Genomic DNA, 18,920 nt, shown 5'->3' on the forward strand with positions numbered 1-18,920 from the left:
GAATATCTGAAGTTTGTCTGTTTAAGCCTGCAAGTTTACTAGACTACTAAGGAAAGATCTCACACAATTATTCTGGCCAAAGGTAGTTCAAAAACATCAAGTGCCAAAATATTTAGTTTTCCTTTTTCAAAAAGTGCATTAAAGTACATGTTTCTTGTCAAAATCATACATCATTTTTCAGATACTCTGAAAAGCAGACAATTCTGTTAATTTAGTTTGTAACAACAGAGATACACATATCACAATGAATTAAGTCAATGGTCAGCTCACAACCTGAAAGACAAGGACTTAGGTTTTTTTAAGGAATAAATCAGCTTACCATGGCAATACTATTATCTGACAATAAGACATGGGTAGTGAGATATGATTTAAATAGATGTTCTTTGTGAACGGTTGTCTTCTACATTAGATCGTGTTAGAAAATCAGATCTAGTGCCAGACATTGCCTGTTAAATACATATAACAAAAGGGAAAGGAACTATTTTATAGTCCCATATACTATTTCTACCACATATGTACTGTTCAAGTACAACTCATCATCTAGAAGATGTTTTCTTTTTCCATGCAAACTGAGAAAAACAAGGCTGTATTTATTTCCCTCAGGTCATGAAATATATTGCCTGTGGTCAGCTAAAGAACAGCACAAAAAGATAATGGCAATTCTAATACTGACCTTTAAAAGTTCCACATTACTGTCTGCTTGCAATTATTTAAACTCTTGCTTCCTCAAATTTCTTGTGTAGTACTATAGATGAGCATGAACAACCTTTCAAATATAGACAGCTGTATTTTAAGAATGTAATGCAAGTAATAGTCTCACCCCTGTTTGTCAATGTGCAAGTTATTAAAACATGCAACAATGAGCCATGAGAAGCAGGCAAAGCAAGACACTGGAGCAGTAAGGGTATGAAAATACTGATTGTGTTTACTGAAAATCTTCCTATGCTGACTGCTGCTGAATGTGAAGAACACTGACAGTGCAGCCATGCTGACCTGTGAAGCAAACAGAACAGGTGACACCTCCTGGTTTTGTATTACCAGCACAATCCTCTCTTTGTATTACAAAACAAAGTGTAGCCCTGAAGGTAAGCTATAAGACTCTTACCATTTAAACCTAAACTGAAATTAAAATGGAAATGTATCCCAATATTCTGTACCCTATGCAATTCCTTGTTTCTGAACAGCCATCTTTCTGCTTTTGACACTTATAATTTTACTGAAGCTTAGAAAAGTGAGATTTACTACATCTCCAGCAAAAAATATTTTCCCCTTCATGATTCTGTACTTCATTTTCATTGCCTTTTGCACTGATCTCCACACCTTGAAGATAATCACTAAATGAAGACATGGATTTGAAAGTCTGACAAGTAGAGGCCCAGATAATTTCTCTCTGCTGTATTTTTTCTCCAACAAAGAAGCAGTCTACTATTCAATTACCAAAACAACACAATTAGTAAGATTAAAGACACCCCCCACCCCCTCAAATCCTAACTCCAAGGGTCTATAATCTTAGGTTGCAGTTTTGGAAAGGAAAACTGACTTATCTGCTTCTCTCTGAAAAAGTATTTCCCAGCATGTTCTTCACATTGCTGACCTTTCAGGTATGGTAGTAACAAGCAACAACTAACTGCTTACATTTAACTATTACTGAAAAGAAAACAGAACCAGATTTGAAACTGCTATTTGAACTTTCCTTTCTCATGGGAGTTAGGAGCACCATGAAATATTCAATAAAGTTCTTGCAGTATCCATGGTTCCACAAGGACTGTTCATCAGTACTGGAATGTGCACACAGACACAACTCTCTGCTCGAACTTGAGAATCTCCACCACTCACATCTTGCCAGTAGATAAGCTCACTGACAACTGACAACAACAGGAAATACTGAGCAATCTCAGATGTGCAGCACTCCATCCCAGAAGCATGCAAGGCAACTGTGCACAAGCACAGCTCCCAGATGGTGTCACATTAAGGGTGTGCACACATCCTGATACTAGGGTAACTAAGTATTTTGAGATCTACAATTTGTGCAGCTAGACCAGCAGATACAGAAACTTCTAAAAACATTTCATAAATATATAGGTTTATGCAGTTGCTTTGAGACATCCAAGATGAAGAAATTTCTTTTAAAAAATGAATATACTGGTGCTTTTTAATACCAATAAATTCACAACTGAAATACCTACATTAAATATAGATGAACAAAAAGTGTTTGGTTTTTTTTTAATCTCTGAATTATATTCTAACTGCAAGGAAACATAAAGCTGTTCTAAATAAATTTATTGTACATGCATAAATTCTTCAGACCAAGAACAGAAGAATATAGTGAGAAATAAAACACCTTTAAAAAAGGAGTAAAAAAATGCTGAATGGACACTAAAACACTGCTTTGGGGAATAAAGACAACAGAATTAAATGCTCTCCAGTCTTTTTAGGATAGCCAGGAAAAAAATTCTCAAATTGCATGCAGAGGTAACAAGCCCTTGAATGGCAACAGATCATGGATACTGGAGAAAGTGGTAGAAATTGCAAGACGGCTTAGTCCCTGACAAAGGCCCTGAATCCTAAGACATGAGACACAAGGAACATGCTGACTTCATGTGGATTCTTCATCAAGCAGCTAGGTATAGTCATGATGGTGATGCTATCTTCTGACTTTACAATAGCAGAATAAAAAGTTTTGGTTTGGGTTGTTTTCTGGGAAACAAACCTATTAAACTGAATCTTGGGCTGAGACTAAACATTCATCTCATTCAAGACAAGTTCATTTTTGAAAGCTGTATTTTTCAGAGTAAAACTGTGAGCCTGATGCATAATCTCACTGACTACTACAACCATTATAGAACTGAGTATGTGATGAAGACAGCATTGTTCAAATTCCTGAAAAGCTGATAACTGTCTGCTTTTAAGGTCAATTTATGATAGTTTACAAACTATGCCAGCCTGCTGGCCTTGAGTCTTTTGTGCAATTCCAGCGCTGTGCAAGCATCATTACCGAATCACATGAAGGCACAGAACTGAACTGGTGAAATAGAAATGAACCTGTAAGTGAACGGATCTCCCTTTCCACGCAGAGTATCAGTCCTCTCTTGCAATAGTAAAATCATCCCCACCCCAAGAATTCAGTGTCAAAGAACTCAATTAGAAGATGACTAGGATGATAGCAGGCATGACCAATGAGCACAAGACCATGCACCGGGCAATCGTCCTCACAGCTTCTTAGAAGCAATTGCTTCAAGAAGCATTTCCAGACCATCAGAACTTAAGAGAACACAGCAACATTGTGTGTGCCTCTCTCCTGTAAGGAAAATTAACAGACTGGTTCAGAATAGCTTCATAACATGTGTTCTTTTTAACTAAGTATTCAAGACACTAAAAATAAATTAGAAATCCAAATTTAGAAATTATCTGCAGCCAAGAAGATTTCCTACCGATACATTAGTACCAGATGATGTCCTTGTGAAATCCCACAGCAAAGTTACATCCTAAAGGGACACACACAAAAAAATCTTTACAGTGTAATGCTACAATTATTCTCAGCCTTGATGAGCTAAAGCTTCTAGAGATGAAAACTATCTTTTACTTTTGTGATTTCTCTCCTTGCCTTTCTCTTCTTCTTGTTGTTCAGTGTTTTACCAGAAGATGGAGAACAAGCCCTTCACCACATAAAATGCCAACTGCTGCAACTCTTTTTTTTTTTAAACTGTGAGGTTAAGGTTCCCATGAAAGGTACCCACCTTATTTGAGGAAAGTGGAGGCAGCTAAGGAATCACTGGGATGCAATCAGCATTTACATTTAATTTGTATAATAACAAACTACCCAGCTAAGATGTTAAATGAACAAAGTATTCAAGCAAAAACTTGAACAGTTCTTGAACTAGTTCTGCATGTCAAAAAACTCCTTACTTCTATGTCTAATTTAAACCAAGTCTAGCTCAGACTGCCCATGAGACTTTACCATTAGGCATTAGAAATACTATAAGACATGATTTTCAAAGCATTTAAGAGTAAACTAAATGGTTACATAGTATAAACCCCATCTCCTTCCCATATAAAAAAAGCACAGGGGAAAATGAGGGAAGAAAAAAGTATGAGTATCTATTGCTTTTGCTGTGGTATGACAACCTTCTGATCAAGACATTCTCCACATCACCATGATCATAATCAATCTTGATTTTCCTTTCACCTCTGTGTCCAACAGAAAAGCTCAAACATCAATTACTTGTTTCCATTTTGTTTTTCAGTTGGGATACCGTACAGGCTATTTTACAGATTTTTAGGTTAGAACAGAACTTACATAGAAAAACACATATTTTAAACCTGTCCACAAGCATCAGACAGAACAGCACTCATCTAAAATACTGCTACCACAGATTTGCCGTAATAAAATCAACAAAACCACTTTTTATTTATTTACAACTGTACACAGAGAGGTCATTTTACATCAAAACAGCACAGCACTGTACTTCTAAATAATTTCCAAAGCAGTTCAATGATACAAATTAAAAGTGGCACTATTTAACTGATTCAGTATTTGTTTACCAAGGCTTAGCACTGTTACCTTGATTTTGTAGCTACACAAGTGCTGTGAGAATATTAGCTCTTACATGTTATTATAATACAAAACTATCCAGAATCAAACAGCAAAACTCCAGTAGGTACACAGCATCAGACTGCATATACAAAACTGTGGATGACATAAGCTAATGCAATTGTATTTTCTACAGGACAACTACTATTTAAATTATGGTACTGAACAAAGAACATCAATCTCAATTTGTACTCAATTTTCATTTCTAAAGCCTATCAAGATTTTACGTTGTTGCTATGCTATTTTTACTAGAATGTGTCTTCTGAATTGTTTCACAATAAAGTTGTTAAGCAAAATATAGCTCTAGAAAGCCAAGACTCCTTTGGCTGAAGAATCAGATGATGATGCTTTAATTCTAATGGAGATATTGAGTTGTGCCCAGAGGAGAGGACTGAAGCCAGACTCTTAATTCCATCACTTACTGCAAGATTGTATTTAAACAATTGTTTTCACTCTCAATTTCAACAGGCATGGTGCAGAGCTATCAAATTTTTTTCCCATTACAACTCCTCTCCTCCACTGACAGGCTGCAGTTCCAATCTTTGCTGTTTTTTTTTCTTTCCCTTCAAATAGAAAACTCCAGCTGCTTTCACACTTTGCAAGCCCATCCTAACATCCATCACTGGCTTTCCTACCCTGCAGCTGAAAGCAAAGTCATGTCAAGATTAGCAAATACTGAATCAGCGAGTCAACATTCATTCAGAGATGAATTTCAAAACCAGAATCTGAGTTTCCCAATTAAGTTTTGGTCCACAAAAAGCTCACAATGACTATATCATCCCAGTGCAATGCACAGGGAGTAGATAATACAGCAGAAAGGAGAGTTCTGAGAACCCAAGTCTCCAGTGAACCCATCACAAGCGGTTGTATTTCAGACTGGCATTCACCTGGTTCCATTAACTGGATACTCGTTAGCAGCTGAAGTAGACTGTCTGCAACTGCTTCTGGAGCACAGCTTCTGGTTTAGTTTCATCCAAAAGACATTAAAATTTCCACACTACAAAGCTGTTCCACAATGTAGAAAGAAGTGTGCTAACAGGGATGATCAGATCACTTTCAAAGCAAACTCTGTGTCTGATCCAGGGTATTAACATATAGGAACTCACTCTTTTGGTTCACACTTCTAAAACTGTTCTTTCAACCACTGTCTCATTCATCTACTGAAGAGAGAACTTCAGAACACTAAAAGCAAGTTTTGTTAGACTGTATGAGCAGCTATGTTTTCACACTCTTGTCTGTATAACAGTGTTTCTCTTTCCACAGGCAAAAAAAATAGTCCACCCAAGTTCTGCTCACCCACTCACCCATGTATTTGAAGTACCATCTACAAGGCAGCACTGGTTTTTATTACTGGTACCTTCAGAACCCAGATACACAGGTATGCATTCTGTGATGCAGATACCCATCACTTAATAAGAACTGATTTTTTTGGTGTTATCTAAACAAAGAAAACATGAGCTCAAATACCTTCAAGTACTAGTTTCCTGAACTGTTTTATAGGCAATCCGTAAAAGTGTTGCAAAACTCTATCCATCTACAAGCCTTTTTTTAATAAACATTTTCCCCCCATCATCCTCTCAATTTTTTTTTATTCTCAGACTGATCAAGTAAATCTAAAATCTTGCCTATCAAACCAGAATACAAAGAAATAACTGATCTATAACTGAACTTTTTTTTGTGGTGAAACTGGAAAAATTAACTGGAAAAATTAATACACATCTAGGTTTTATGTTCAAGCTCCATCAGAAAAGGAAAAGGAGCTTCACAGAAACAGCAAAAAATGAAGACGTGCAGAAACTCATTCCTCTGTTCATACTTAGGGAAAGCTATCCTCCCTGGAGACTTTTTAGAGACAACAGTTCAGTTCAGAATACAAAGAGAGAACAGGTAATTGTTAAAGAACTGATACTACTTGCTGACTAATTTTGATTTGTTAGAAAGAATTAGAATACTTTTGAAATCCAGTAAACTTAACCAACTACCCTGCAATGAATGATTCATTTTCTCAGTCTGTTCCACCACTACACATTCATACATATATTCAGTAGCTTGTAACGTAACTACATATTATGTTATCATTGCACAAAATTAGAAAATATGAAAGTTGAATAAACATAGAAAGTTAGTAAGAATTACCATTAGCTGCTTTTTAACTCTTGCCTAAACAGATTTGCCTCAAATAACCACTTCTACTTAGGTCACTTCTGTGGATTTTTTTAAAAATAAAACTCACTACAGCTCTAGTTACCATTAATATGCAATTACCAAACAGATTTCAACGACTCTGAAAATGCAAGAGTGCAGTGAGTATTTGAACTCCCCTCTGCTCTCCCTATACAAATTTACACCACCTAAGGTGTAAATGACCTTGATGACTTCTTACAACTCCTTGCCGGTAACTCTTAGGGTTGTACATCTCTAACTGAGTTAAGACAGATTGTGGGAAGAATCCCTGTCATAATCTTAAGGGTAAGTTTCTTTATCATCTTCTTGAGGATTTTTTTAAACTATTATTATAATTCAATTTTTAGGAACTTTAGCACCCCAACTCTTTGGCACACAAACATAAAAAGTTAGCCATGCCTCTAATCCATTATTTATATATCACTAGGCAGATAACGTAGCAACAACAACAAAAAAATCTCAGGTTTGTTCTCTAATGCATATAACCATGTAGAGGGGAAGTACCCACTACCCTCAATTTACAGATACAAAACCAAGAGATGTAACTATGCTGTTGGAAAATATATTTATATTTTTAAGACAAGGTCTATGTTGGAGGAAGGTTTGAAAAAAAAGCACCTCAGCAACTACAGAAGCAGAAATAGAAGAACAGCTTGTGGGGCTCTACTACAGCTCTCATAAGTAATTATGTCATATACCATCACCCAGAAAGTTAAAAAAAAAAAACACAGGAAAGGGAGACAACTGAAAGTTAATTACTATACACAGAACCTTCTCTTAATTGACAGAGAGATATTTCTCTCCCCAAATATAAGTTAAAAGGCACAAACAATTTGCATGTTTTTCATCTGGGCATGCTGAACACATAGTGAAGGTGCTTAGCTCGCTAATTATTAAACTGAAAGAGGCAAAAGCAAAATTACCTTGGTGCTATTTGTCCTATTATCTTTTAGGCACTATTTTGCTTAGAATTCAAACCCCAGCTAGTTTTAGAAAAAGACCTAGAAAAACCTAGAAAATGTATGGAGAGCCTCTGGTTACATCCATAAACTATTTTAGAACAAATAAAGTTATTTAAAACACCAGTAAATAATTTCATTAAGCCTCATGCTTTGTCACATACAGTAACAGAAATTACCATTCTTTAGGTTTGCCTTTCATCTTTCAACATTTTGCATTTAACAGGCTCTTTCTGAATGGGTCATTGGTATCAAATTTCTCTCTTGCATCCTAACATAAGTGAACTTGCTATAGTTCTAGGCTGCATTTCTCTCTATTCAGATATTCAATCATGTCTCAATTCAATGTTGTCATCCCAACACTCATTTTAGCCTGTTTACTTAAAAAGAGCATTCAGCAGTTGGCTATTAAACAAGCATTTCATGAATGTGGCGGGATGTTCATTACAGTAAACTTTCATCCACTGCCAGGAAATCTAATTTACCTATTCTTTTAATTATCAGACTAGCATATGGGCAGATTAAAAATAGGAAGACAGCCAGAAATAACTGTGTCTAATCTGGAAATAAGTACATTTCCTGCAACATAGGTGACTTAAACTTGCTCTCTCATCAAGTGAAATGAGACATTATGATACTTCTACAGTTCAACTAGATTACATTTTTGCATTAGCCATCTTTATCAACTTCTCCCACTGCCCTTTTAATTCTGATGATAACTTAATTGATAATCTTCATCCTCAATAGAGAGACTACTCAATTGCTATTTTAAACTTGTCTACTCAGCACTGTCAAATTGGCAGATGCCCTTCCATCTGATTGATATTTCCAGTGAAAGAACAAGGCAACATCTACCACACTGTGTCTAATAACCACCAGTGTCCTTTTACCAGTTGTCAAAGCACTGCCACTGTGTCCACGTGGGAAAGGAGAGGAGCCAAGGCAATACTTTCTCCTGAATATGCTGGCAAACCTGAGCAGAACTCTGAATTCCTGCTGTCACACTGACATGATGACCAATTCCGACTGGGTACCCAAAAGCAGGGTTCAGTCACTGCACAAGTTTCACCAAAAACATTAGGCAAGTTCCCAGTCTGTAGAATGGGGATTATGAAGTTTTATCGTGTTAACTATTACAGATTCATAAACAGAAATTACTTTTTATCCCTACAGTTCTCTTCATAGGACCAACCCTCCAACAATTAAAAAAAATAAAGAAGTTCAGATTGTGTCTTGTGTGATTCTGAACATTTACTCTCTACTTGTACCTATCCTTGTGCTCCCTGTATTAAAAACCAGTATATCACCACAGGCTCCTGAAACAAGCACTCTATGACAGGACCAGCACTGGTGGACACGGCAGAGCAACCTGGACTTCAGGAGTGTTTGATGCTCTGCTGCACTGACATGCTTGTTTCCAAACTGGAGGGGCATGGATTGGATGGATGGACCACAGTGCGGATAAAGAACAGGCTGTATGGCCACAGGCAAAGAGTTGTGGTCAAAGGCTCATTGTCCACACAGAGACCAGTGGTGCCCCTCAGGGGTCAGTACTGGGGCTGATTCAACACCTTTGCTGGTGACAGGGAGAGTGGGACCAAGCGCTCCTTCAGCACATTTGCTGATGACACCAAGCTGTGTGGTGAAGCCAACATGCTGGAGGGAAGGGATGCCACCCAGAGGGACCCTGACAGGATGGAGGTGAGGGCTGTGCAAACATTATGGAGCTCAAAGAGGTGCTACTGGTGCAAGGTTCTACACCTGAGTCAGTGCAATCCCAGACACACCGACAGGCTGGGCAGAGAAGTCACTGGGAGCAGCCCTGCAGAGAAACACTTGGGTGTGATGGTTGAAGGAAGACAGCATGAGCAGCAGGGTGAGCACACAGACCAGAAAGCCAGATGGAATCCTGAGCTGCATCAAAAGGAGCATGGCCAGCAGGTCAAAGGAGGTGATTCTTCCCCTTTATTCTGCTCTTGTGGGACCCCATCTACAGTACTGCATCCAATTCTGGGTTCCCAACATAAGAAGGACATGGAATTGTTAGAGCAATTGCAAGAGTTCAGGGCCATGAAGTTAACAAGAGGACTGGAGCACCTTCCCTATGAACACAGGCTGAGAAAGTTGGGGCCATTCAGCCTGGAGAAGAGAAGGTTGTGTGGAAACCTCATAGCAACTTTCCAGTATCTGAAGGGGCCTACAGGGAATCCAGAGAGACTCATGATCAGGACCTGTAGTGATAGCACAAGAAGTAATGGGTGCACAGTGAAATCAGGAATGTTAAGGTTCAGTATTAGGAAGAAATTCTTTACTGTGAGGGTAATGAAACACTGGAACAGGCTGCCCAGGAAGGCTGTGGATGCCACAAACCTGGCACTGTTCAAAGCCAGGCTGAATAAGGCCTTGAGCAACCTGTTCTAGTAGGAGGTGTCGCTGCCCATGGCAAGGGGGGGTTAGGACTAGATGATCTTAAAATTTCATTCCAACCTCTTAACATTCTATGAATCACAAGACTGAGGAACTCCTTATTAATGATTTAATGCCCGATCACTGAATGTACTTTACCAATTCACCGAAACAGTTATTTGGTCTGTTAGATTGTCTACTCGACAGAACCCATTCTCTCCATCATTCTGAAAAACAGAAGAGGAATCCTTCCAGAATCTGTTTGTTTTTTTTTTTTTTTTATATATATACAGGACACTGAGAATGCTACACCAGCTCAAATGAAAACTGCTCTGTTCATCCAAAAGACAACAGAGAGTTACAAATAAAGACTGGTCTTTATCCTAAAGAATTTTACTTCAGGGAGTTAAGGTTCTCAAAGCAGTAAATGCACCTGTCCAGCAGTTAGGAGAGAAGGAACACCAGGAGTCAGTGTTTGAAGATGGATGGAGCTTTGGTAGTTGTCTATATAACATGAGTTCCTATAAGAACAAAGAACTGTATGACTGGTTCAGAATGAGTAATAACCAAGTGAGAGCTACATTAGTTAGCACAGGATTTTCCTATTTTTCTGATGAATGTTTAGTTAACTTTACCTACATACAGGAAATCATAAAGCTAGAAATATTGTATACCAGAAGACTGTACAACAGTAACAGAAGAGAAGATGGAAGAGACATTTGACCAAACTATTTTCACCAAAAACGGGCACACGTTTTTGCAATTTGGTCCAATTACCAACTGGATCAGGTCTACTTTCAGAGAACAGTTTTATAAAGCTACACTGCCTTTTTGACATTACATATATCTTCCTTCTGAAAGTCTTTGCTCTGCCAAGTACAAGGTGTTATTAGATTAACTCTTCACAAATGAAAGCAGTGTACTTCACCCTTAGAGATGAAAGACCTGAGAAATAATACCCTGGAGTTGTCTTTAATGCATATTTGGAAGAATAAACATAAAAAAAGATTTCATACCTCAAAAAAAAACTTGCATACTTCCTAAAACGTAACACATTAAGTTGTTAACCAATGTAAAAAGCGCAGACCTGATAAAATGGGAAATGATATCTCAAAAGACAGTTTCAAGCCATACTGTTTACCTGTTATTTAAACTAAAATTTGCAAATTGTTATACGTCATCATTGCAAAGAAGCTGGTGGCCTAAGAACCTCAGGCTAGTTTCCCTCTTGAAAACTATAGAAATAAACACACTGTATTATAATTGTGCAAGGATATGCATGGAGGCCTTTAAAAGACACCAATTAAAAATGTTTGCCCTCTGAGTATTAACTTTTCACTAGAAGTGTTTCCTAGAGAAATAGTGGTTTGCTGATAGAAGGGGTTTCTCTGCAACTTCAGTAAAAGCATCAAGTAAATTAACTCCGCAAAATATGTGCATCAGGGTAACTATAACACTAAGTATCTATTTGCTGAACTTACATGGAAAGATGAGCTTTTGTCAACATGCTGAAGTTTTAATAATTTTTATCCCTCCATCTATGTTTTGTCATGTTCTTAACTGCCTTAATTTGTTAGCTTCAGAGAACTATCACTTTTCTCTTGAATATTTGTACTTGGAAGGAGAAATGCTTTAAGTTAAATCCTAAGTCTTAGATAGACTGTCACCTTCTTACCAAATTCTTATTAATTACTACCTTCCTTGCAATTAAGAACTAAAAAAATCTTGTATGTTCCAAAGATATAGCAACAAAGCAAAAAGGAAAGAGGAAAATAGGAAAAAAATAACATCAAGAACTGCAAAAACTGTTCTCAAAAGTAAAAAAATAACTGAAAATAGCATTGAAAATATAGGAGCTGCTTCCAACAGAAAGAGAATATGCTACTTTTTATTATCTACATGGGATACAATAAATCACAGTAGCCTTAAGCTGCAAGAAGATATTAAGTTATACCGCAAGGGTGGCCGGAAGAAATTATTGAAGGCAAAGAAAACTGAACTGACACGTATTATGCAGCTTTTTTTGAATCTTCTTCAATGGATAGTTTTGAGAACAGATTAAACAAGCATTTGTAGCTATGGCCTATCAATAATCAATGCTGCTTTGGAATCACAGTCTACCCAGCTTATTTCAATACAGGAAAATCTAATAACAAAACCTTCTAGTACAGATCTCAACAGTTCTAACAAAGACCAGCTCCAATCTAGTATGATGCTGGGGCTTGATGCCATTCTTGAGGACAAGGATTAGAACATTTATGCTCACTCATCAGATTTACCCTAAACAGCAAGGATGCTTTCTTCTAAAAATTTATTACGCACATTTTAACTGGATAGGTACACTTACTGTTTTATTTGAAAGCAAGACAATTTCCCTAAAACTTCATGTAGTTTAGCTTGAAAAAAAGAGAAAAAAAAAAAAAAAAAGAAAATCAGGGGGTTTTGCTTCTATCCATCCAAAGAGATAACGTGACTGTTTGACATGTCAGGTCTCACAGTGATGAAGTAGCACAAAAATGCCTGAGGCAGCTGAAAGTCTGCATGATGACACAGAGGTGGCAGGTGTTTCTCTTCATGCATTTGGGGATCTGTGTGATGTACTATATTTTAGCAGATTCCTTGCTATTTCTGGCAGCTGTACATCTCTCCCTGAATACCAGAACATCTGGAGGTCACAGGTATGAAAGTAAAATCAAAGGTACTGGAAGTTATAATGGGAATCTTGCACTTGTGGTAATGTATTTACAAAAACATAGAAAGTGAAAAAAATGGAATAGGAATAGGAAATAGGAAATGAAAAAAGACAGAAACATCGTAACGGAAACTTTTAAGTGTTACCTCAGTGTAAAAATCCCTCACTGGACTCAACAGAAAACACTTTCTACTCAAAGTGGAAGCTATGGAATCCATGCATACCCAAAAGAAGAGACACAGACTTGATTAGACAGGGCATAATTGAAATGAAAGCTCAAAAAATATCAACTTACTAACAATTACATTCCATCAGTTTGTGCCTGTATTATGTCTGTTGAGCTAAACAAAATCTAAGATGGATATCTACCTATCCACTCAGCAAAGAGTTTGATTAAAGTTGTCTGGAGTAAGAAATCAGGTAGGATATTAACAAAACAGGAAATGTCTTCTTACTTATATTAAAAAGGCACCTGATGTTTTGCTGGTGGTGTTTCTCACCATCAGTGAGCACTAATCTTATGGTCACATCACAACTGCAGGTGTTCAATGAAATAGCAAAAAACATCCTTCAAAGGCTCTTGAAGTCTTTGGACACAGAATTACTCCTGGCAAGGGATCATACTCTAACTCCTGCAGGAAAAAATAAAGCAGCCTACTGAAACACTTCCTTGTCAGACTAAGACAGACTCTAGGTTTGGATAAATCCAGAACATCTAGGTAAAAGGTTTAAGAAATTCTTTATTTCAAATTTTATGGATAGAACTGAAGATTATTTCTGTCATCTTGTGTCTGAAGAGGAAGTTGAGAATACAGAGATTAAAAGTGAGGAAGACAATGACAGTTGAAGAGGGTGACAGCAACAGAAAGCTGTCAAGTCTGTGAGGTATAAAAACTGAATGTCAATTCTAGTAAGATTAACAGGAGAATTTGTAAGAGAAAACATAAGCCTAACCTCCAATAGAAACAAATAATTAGCAGAAACCTGTACTATACAGTGATTACAAATATGTAAAAATAATAATAATAAAAAGGTTTTTATGTAGAGACATGCAGGTCTGCTTTTAGGAGGGACGTCTTAGATGATATATCCCCAAATATTACCAAGATCTACTCTAGTATGACAGCACACCCAAAAACAGGGTAAGACCTTAAGGTCCCAATACTTCACTAGAACCTCGACACACAGTAAAAATCAGCTTAAAACAGTAGGAACAAACTGTACAGGCAGAGCAGTTAAAAACAATTTTTCTTTATAAGAAGTTTTGGGGCATCTTTTAAAACGCCCACAAATTTTCATTACCCCCCCCCCCCCCATTTTCCTGTCATCATTACACCTTTTCTGCAACTAGTGTTAAGAATATTCAAGGTTACTACTGGGTAAACTGCCAACACTAGAAGGATATTAATGTGTCTACTAACAGCTAAGCACACTTTTAACGCATTTTAACACATCTTTTTCATAGCAGGCAGACATGACAAGACAATCAAGAAATGAACCAAAAATGCATTCAAAGTTTTGAGGAAAGGCCACACAACCATCCAAATTGTATCTTATGCTTATAATACAGGCCACTTTATGCTCACAACTTGTACATTAGTAGAACAAACCAAACTGTTTTACACTTTTGGAGAATTTGTACCACAAAGTACAGCAGGAGAGAAAAAACCCAACCCTTAGAAGCAGATTCAGGAAAGAAATGAAGTGTCAAAATAACAAAGGAGGGAAGACTCAAAACATGTCAACTACAGAAAAACAGTCAGAAGAGGTAGAAGCACCACAAAGATTTCACAAACACCTGGTGACAACAGAAAATTTGTTACCAGTCTGCAATCTGTTTTTATTTATACAAAATAAACTTTTAAAAAAGGGGCAGACTGTGTAGTGACAACTGGAAGGGAACACAGCCCATAGTGAGGAGCTCTGATATACCCACTGGCAGCACATTCACCCAGCTCTCAAGCACAAAAACCTGGACACACATTTTGGTCTCCTCCAACTGAATATAAACAACTGGTCACCTTTAAGAGCCAAGTCTGAAAATAATCTAATCAGTCACCACATGGTGACAAGAACAGCAATCTTCTTCAGATCATTCTGAATTCTTGCAAAATTTACACTTGTAATTTTTAGTCACTACAACTGAAGACACTTGTTTTGTCTGCCATAGTCTGCACTCATATAGTTTGTGAAAACATAATTGTTTCTCAAGGATTTGCTCATTATCGAATTGCAATGGAAGAGCACAAATCACAATTAAAAAATCATTTTACATGGACCCACATGGATGTGAATTCCACTTGATAACAATTAAAATAATGCTCTCTATTGCAGGCTGACAATGGAGAACAGAACTACAATCACACAGATCTAGTACAGGATTAAGGCCCAGTCTATAATCCCCTTCAAATTTAAGAATAATTGCACCATTTCACAGAGCAATCAGCAGCAACACACAAACATATTTATAGCTAATGAAATGCTGCATATGAAATACATCAAAGTAAACTTTATTCTTACAAGAGAACAGGTCTATAACATTTTCTGTCAAGGTACAAGGGTCTTGTTTTTCTGTGGTTTTAATAGTTATTCTACACTGTTGGGTTATAAACAATAAAGTATTTCAAACTGAGGTATTTCAAAACCAGATAAAGGACTTGGCTATACAGCTCCCACTTCATTTAATAAGAACAGAATACTTAAATCCTTTATTTGCCTTTGAACCTAAGGATCTTTCCACGCTTTACTGCACATTCTTCAGCTTTCATCAGTTGGACATTAAGCTTATTTCTTGAACACTGTTACCCACTTCATTAAAAAAAATAAAAGTTAATTCATGGCAACAAGCTAGGTGGTTGCTGGGCTCCAGAATGACCACCTGGCAAAACAAAACAAGGACACCAGACCAAGATCTGTGCAGTTATTACATGAGTAGGAACTAAGAAGGAAAAAAAAATCATGTGAAATCATACTGAGAGAAATACTAAAATATTTCTTCATTACTGAGCTTCTAGACCCAAGATATAAATGATATATATTCAATTTATATATATATATATAATAAATAACAACTCTGAGTTTCATATATTTGACCAAATCCTTCTTTCATGCATATATTTTCAAAGACTTGATTCTAGAAAGCACGGCAGATACCTTTAAACTGTTATTTGGAAGAGATTTTTGAGCTGGCTTTTATATTACATGGTTTTTCTGCAACTCGTGTCATGCAGTGCAAGCTAAGTAGCTAAGCCTACTCTCTGAATCACGAATACTATTTTGTGTTAGCCCAAATAAAGGATTAAAACTGCAGAAGAGGCTGGATAAGTATTCAGGCACCACAAGCACAGGTGAACAGATTTAAAAACGCCTGCTGAACCAGTACAAAAATGCTTGCATAACAACACTTTTTAATACATTAAGCATCTGTTTAGTCCTCTGTTCAAAATTTGAAAAGCAAGATCTTTAAACATTGAATGGCATGTCTCAGTCCTCAGGGTTACACATCAGCCTTCAGCCAGCAAAAACAGATACAGCCGTACTATAAATCTTGGTATGGAAGGAACAGTAACTCGTTTCAAAACAGCATGATTTCTATGTCAGTTTCTACACAACTGATCTGCTCAGTGAGACTTGTTTTGAAAAGGTGCATGGTTAAAAAACGTAGTAACCTTGAGCTTTACAATGGACTTTTGTAACAGTCATTAAAGTAATGAGAAGAATATTCATACTTGTTAAACTTGAAATCAATCAATCAACTCTAGAAGCCACCTGCTAAGAACACACAACCACTCTTCACTGATAAATCTGCTTTAGACATCAGTAATCTACTCCGTACATGTCAAGGATGGTGTCTTCATTCCCACCCACCCAACACTACTTCAGTTCAATGAACAGTTCATTCACAAGTCGAGACGGAGCCAGGAAAGGCAGATTTCCACCTCTCAGTGTAAGAAGTTAAGAAAGTAGACACAAAGATAAAATAGACTAAGAACACACTGATCTGAACCAACATAAACCAATCTCTCTGTGCTTAATCCAATGTTTCTGTGCATCAACATGGACATTCTAACCAGGCACAACATGATAAATTTTGACCAGAGGAAAACGAACCTGACATATGCATACTGTATATACAAAATAAAATAAAACGATGCTTAAAATATTTAGTAGCAAATCTTCCTGGTTAGTAGGAAGTAGAGCCCAGTTTAATCCAGAAGCGACAGATGCGAAATTAGCATGCTACAATGGCCACCAAGAATCAACTCCTTAACAAACCAGATACAAAATCATAAATAAAACACATTTCAAACTAACCATATGAATTCACTCTTACCCATTCCACCTTTTAATAATTTGCCTGACCATCCATGAATGGGTGACAGTAATGTGTAAACAAACACTATCACTTGTATCAGCCAGACTATTAAACAAAGTAAAGCTACACAAGTAACGGTTTCTGTGGCTAAAATATTTGAGAACTTGTTTTATACACTGGGATGCACCCAATGCTATCCAAGAAAGGATATCTAAGAGAAATCAAGGCCATGTATAGACATAGATATGACTAAAATGGTCTGCTTTTTTAGCAGTCCGTGGAGCTAGTACCACAAAGTTTGTTTAGGAACAAATACTCAGCAGGTTCACCAGCTCAGAAGAAACACCTGCAAACAAGCCCTGCCTCAGGACAAGCCCAAGCTCCGTTAAACGGGCCTTTTTCCGACGGCTGAATAATTACACACAATGGTGCTTCAAACCGTGCCGGCTCGGGAGCCCTCGCCCGAGGTGGGATTGCGCTCCCTTGATAGGGCAAGAACACGGGGAGACCTGCCACCACCACCACCACCACCACCAGCGACCCTGTATAGTCCACCACGACCCTCACCTTCCCAGCATGGCAGAAACTCCACTATCCCTCCCGTGTACGAGATCGGGAAGGGAGCGGGGGGAGGAAGGGGACATAGAGCAGGAGCCCGGCGCCGAGGGACGCGGGACGGACTCCAGCTCCTGCCCGGCCCCTCGGAGGAGCGGCGGAGCCCCCACCTCCCGGCCGCCGCCTCCCTCCCTTCGCCCCCAAGGGAGGAGGGGTGTCGGAGCCACGGGGACGGGGGGGCCCCCGGTCCGCCACCGCCAGGAACAAAGGGCCCTTCGATAAGCCGAGCCGCAGAGCACAACAAAGGGGCCTGGAGACCGCGAGAACCGGGGCGGGGGGAGGCGAAGCGGGGGATGGGGATTACGGGCCGGGCCGGAACGGCAGCGGGCGCAGGGGCCACTCCGCCTCAGCCCACAACAAGCGGCGGCAGCGGCATCGATCGCTCGGCCGGGTCCCGAGCACCGAGTCCCCGCTCCCCCCTCCCGCACCGGCCGCAGCACCGGGCCGCCGGCTGCGGGTTCCCCGCGGCGGGGGCGGCGCTGGTCCCGCCCGGCGCCCGCGCTCCGGCCTGGCCAAGCTCTCTCACACACACACACCCCGCCGGGGAGGGGAGGGAGCGGGCGGGGGCAGGGCACGGAGGAAGGGAAGGGAAAAGGGAAGAGGCGGCCTGACCTGGCAGAGCTGCTTGCAGTACTCGGTGGCCGCCTGCACGGCCGGCTCGCGGCTCTCCCGCAGCCCCGTCTCCAGCTCCAGCAGCCGCTCCCGCAGGCGCCGCAGCTCCAGGAGGTCGCCGCCCGGGCCGCCGCTCTCCCGCTCGGCCTCCTCGTCCGCCATCTTCGCACCCCGCTCCGTCGCGTACGCAGCCCCCCCGCCCCCCTTTCCTCCCTGCCTGCCTCCCCCAGCTCCCCCCGCTCCGCTCCGGGTCACGTGATTACACAATGCCACGTTCCAGGGACGGGGGGTCACGTGCGGAGGAGATGGAGACGCGCGGGAGCGCGCGGCGCGCGCGCGCGCGCACCGCCCGCCGTCCCCCCGCGGCGCAAAGGACTGGGGCCGGGGAGGGGGCGGGGCCTCCGCGCCTCACGTGACGCCACGCCACGCGCGCCAGGGCGCGCCCCCGCGCGGCCACGTGACGGGGCCCTCCCCCGCCCGCGCGGCGACGCGTTTTGGCGGCAAAGCGGCCGCAAATGGCGGCGGCCTCGGGGGCGGTGAGGGAGG

General features: G+C 39.8%; 1 protein-coding gene across 1 annotated transcript in view; it reads right to left on the reverse strand.

The window, feature by feature from the left end:
- The window catches only part of ZNF292 (zinc finger protein 292), a 54,853-nt gene extending 36,317 nt beyond the window's left edge, over positions 1-18,536 (reverse strand). Inside the window, exon 1 of the mRNA XM_066547353.1 lies at positions 18,375-18,536. Within this exon, the coding sequence (XP_066403450.1) occupies positions 18,375-18,536 (162 nt within the window). The remainder of the gene's footprint in view (positions 1-18,374) is intronic.
- Between the last annotated feature and the right edge of the window lie 384 nt (positions 18,537-18,920).

The sequence above is a fragment of the Molothrus aeneus genome, chromosome 3, assembly GCF_037042795.1.
Source record: "Molothrus aeneus isolate 106 chromosome 3, BPBGC_Maene_1.0, whole genome shotgun sequence".
Lineage (NCBI taxonomy): Eukaryota > Metazoa > Chordata > Aves > Passeriformes > Icteridae > Molothrus > Molothrus aeneus.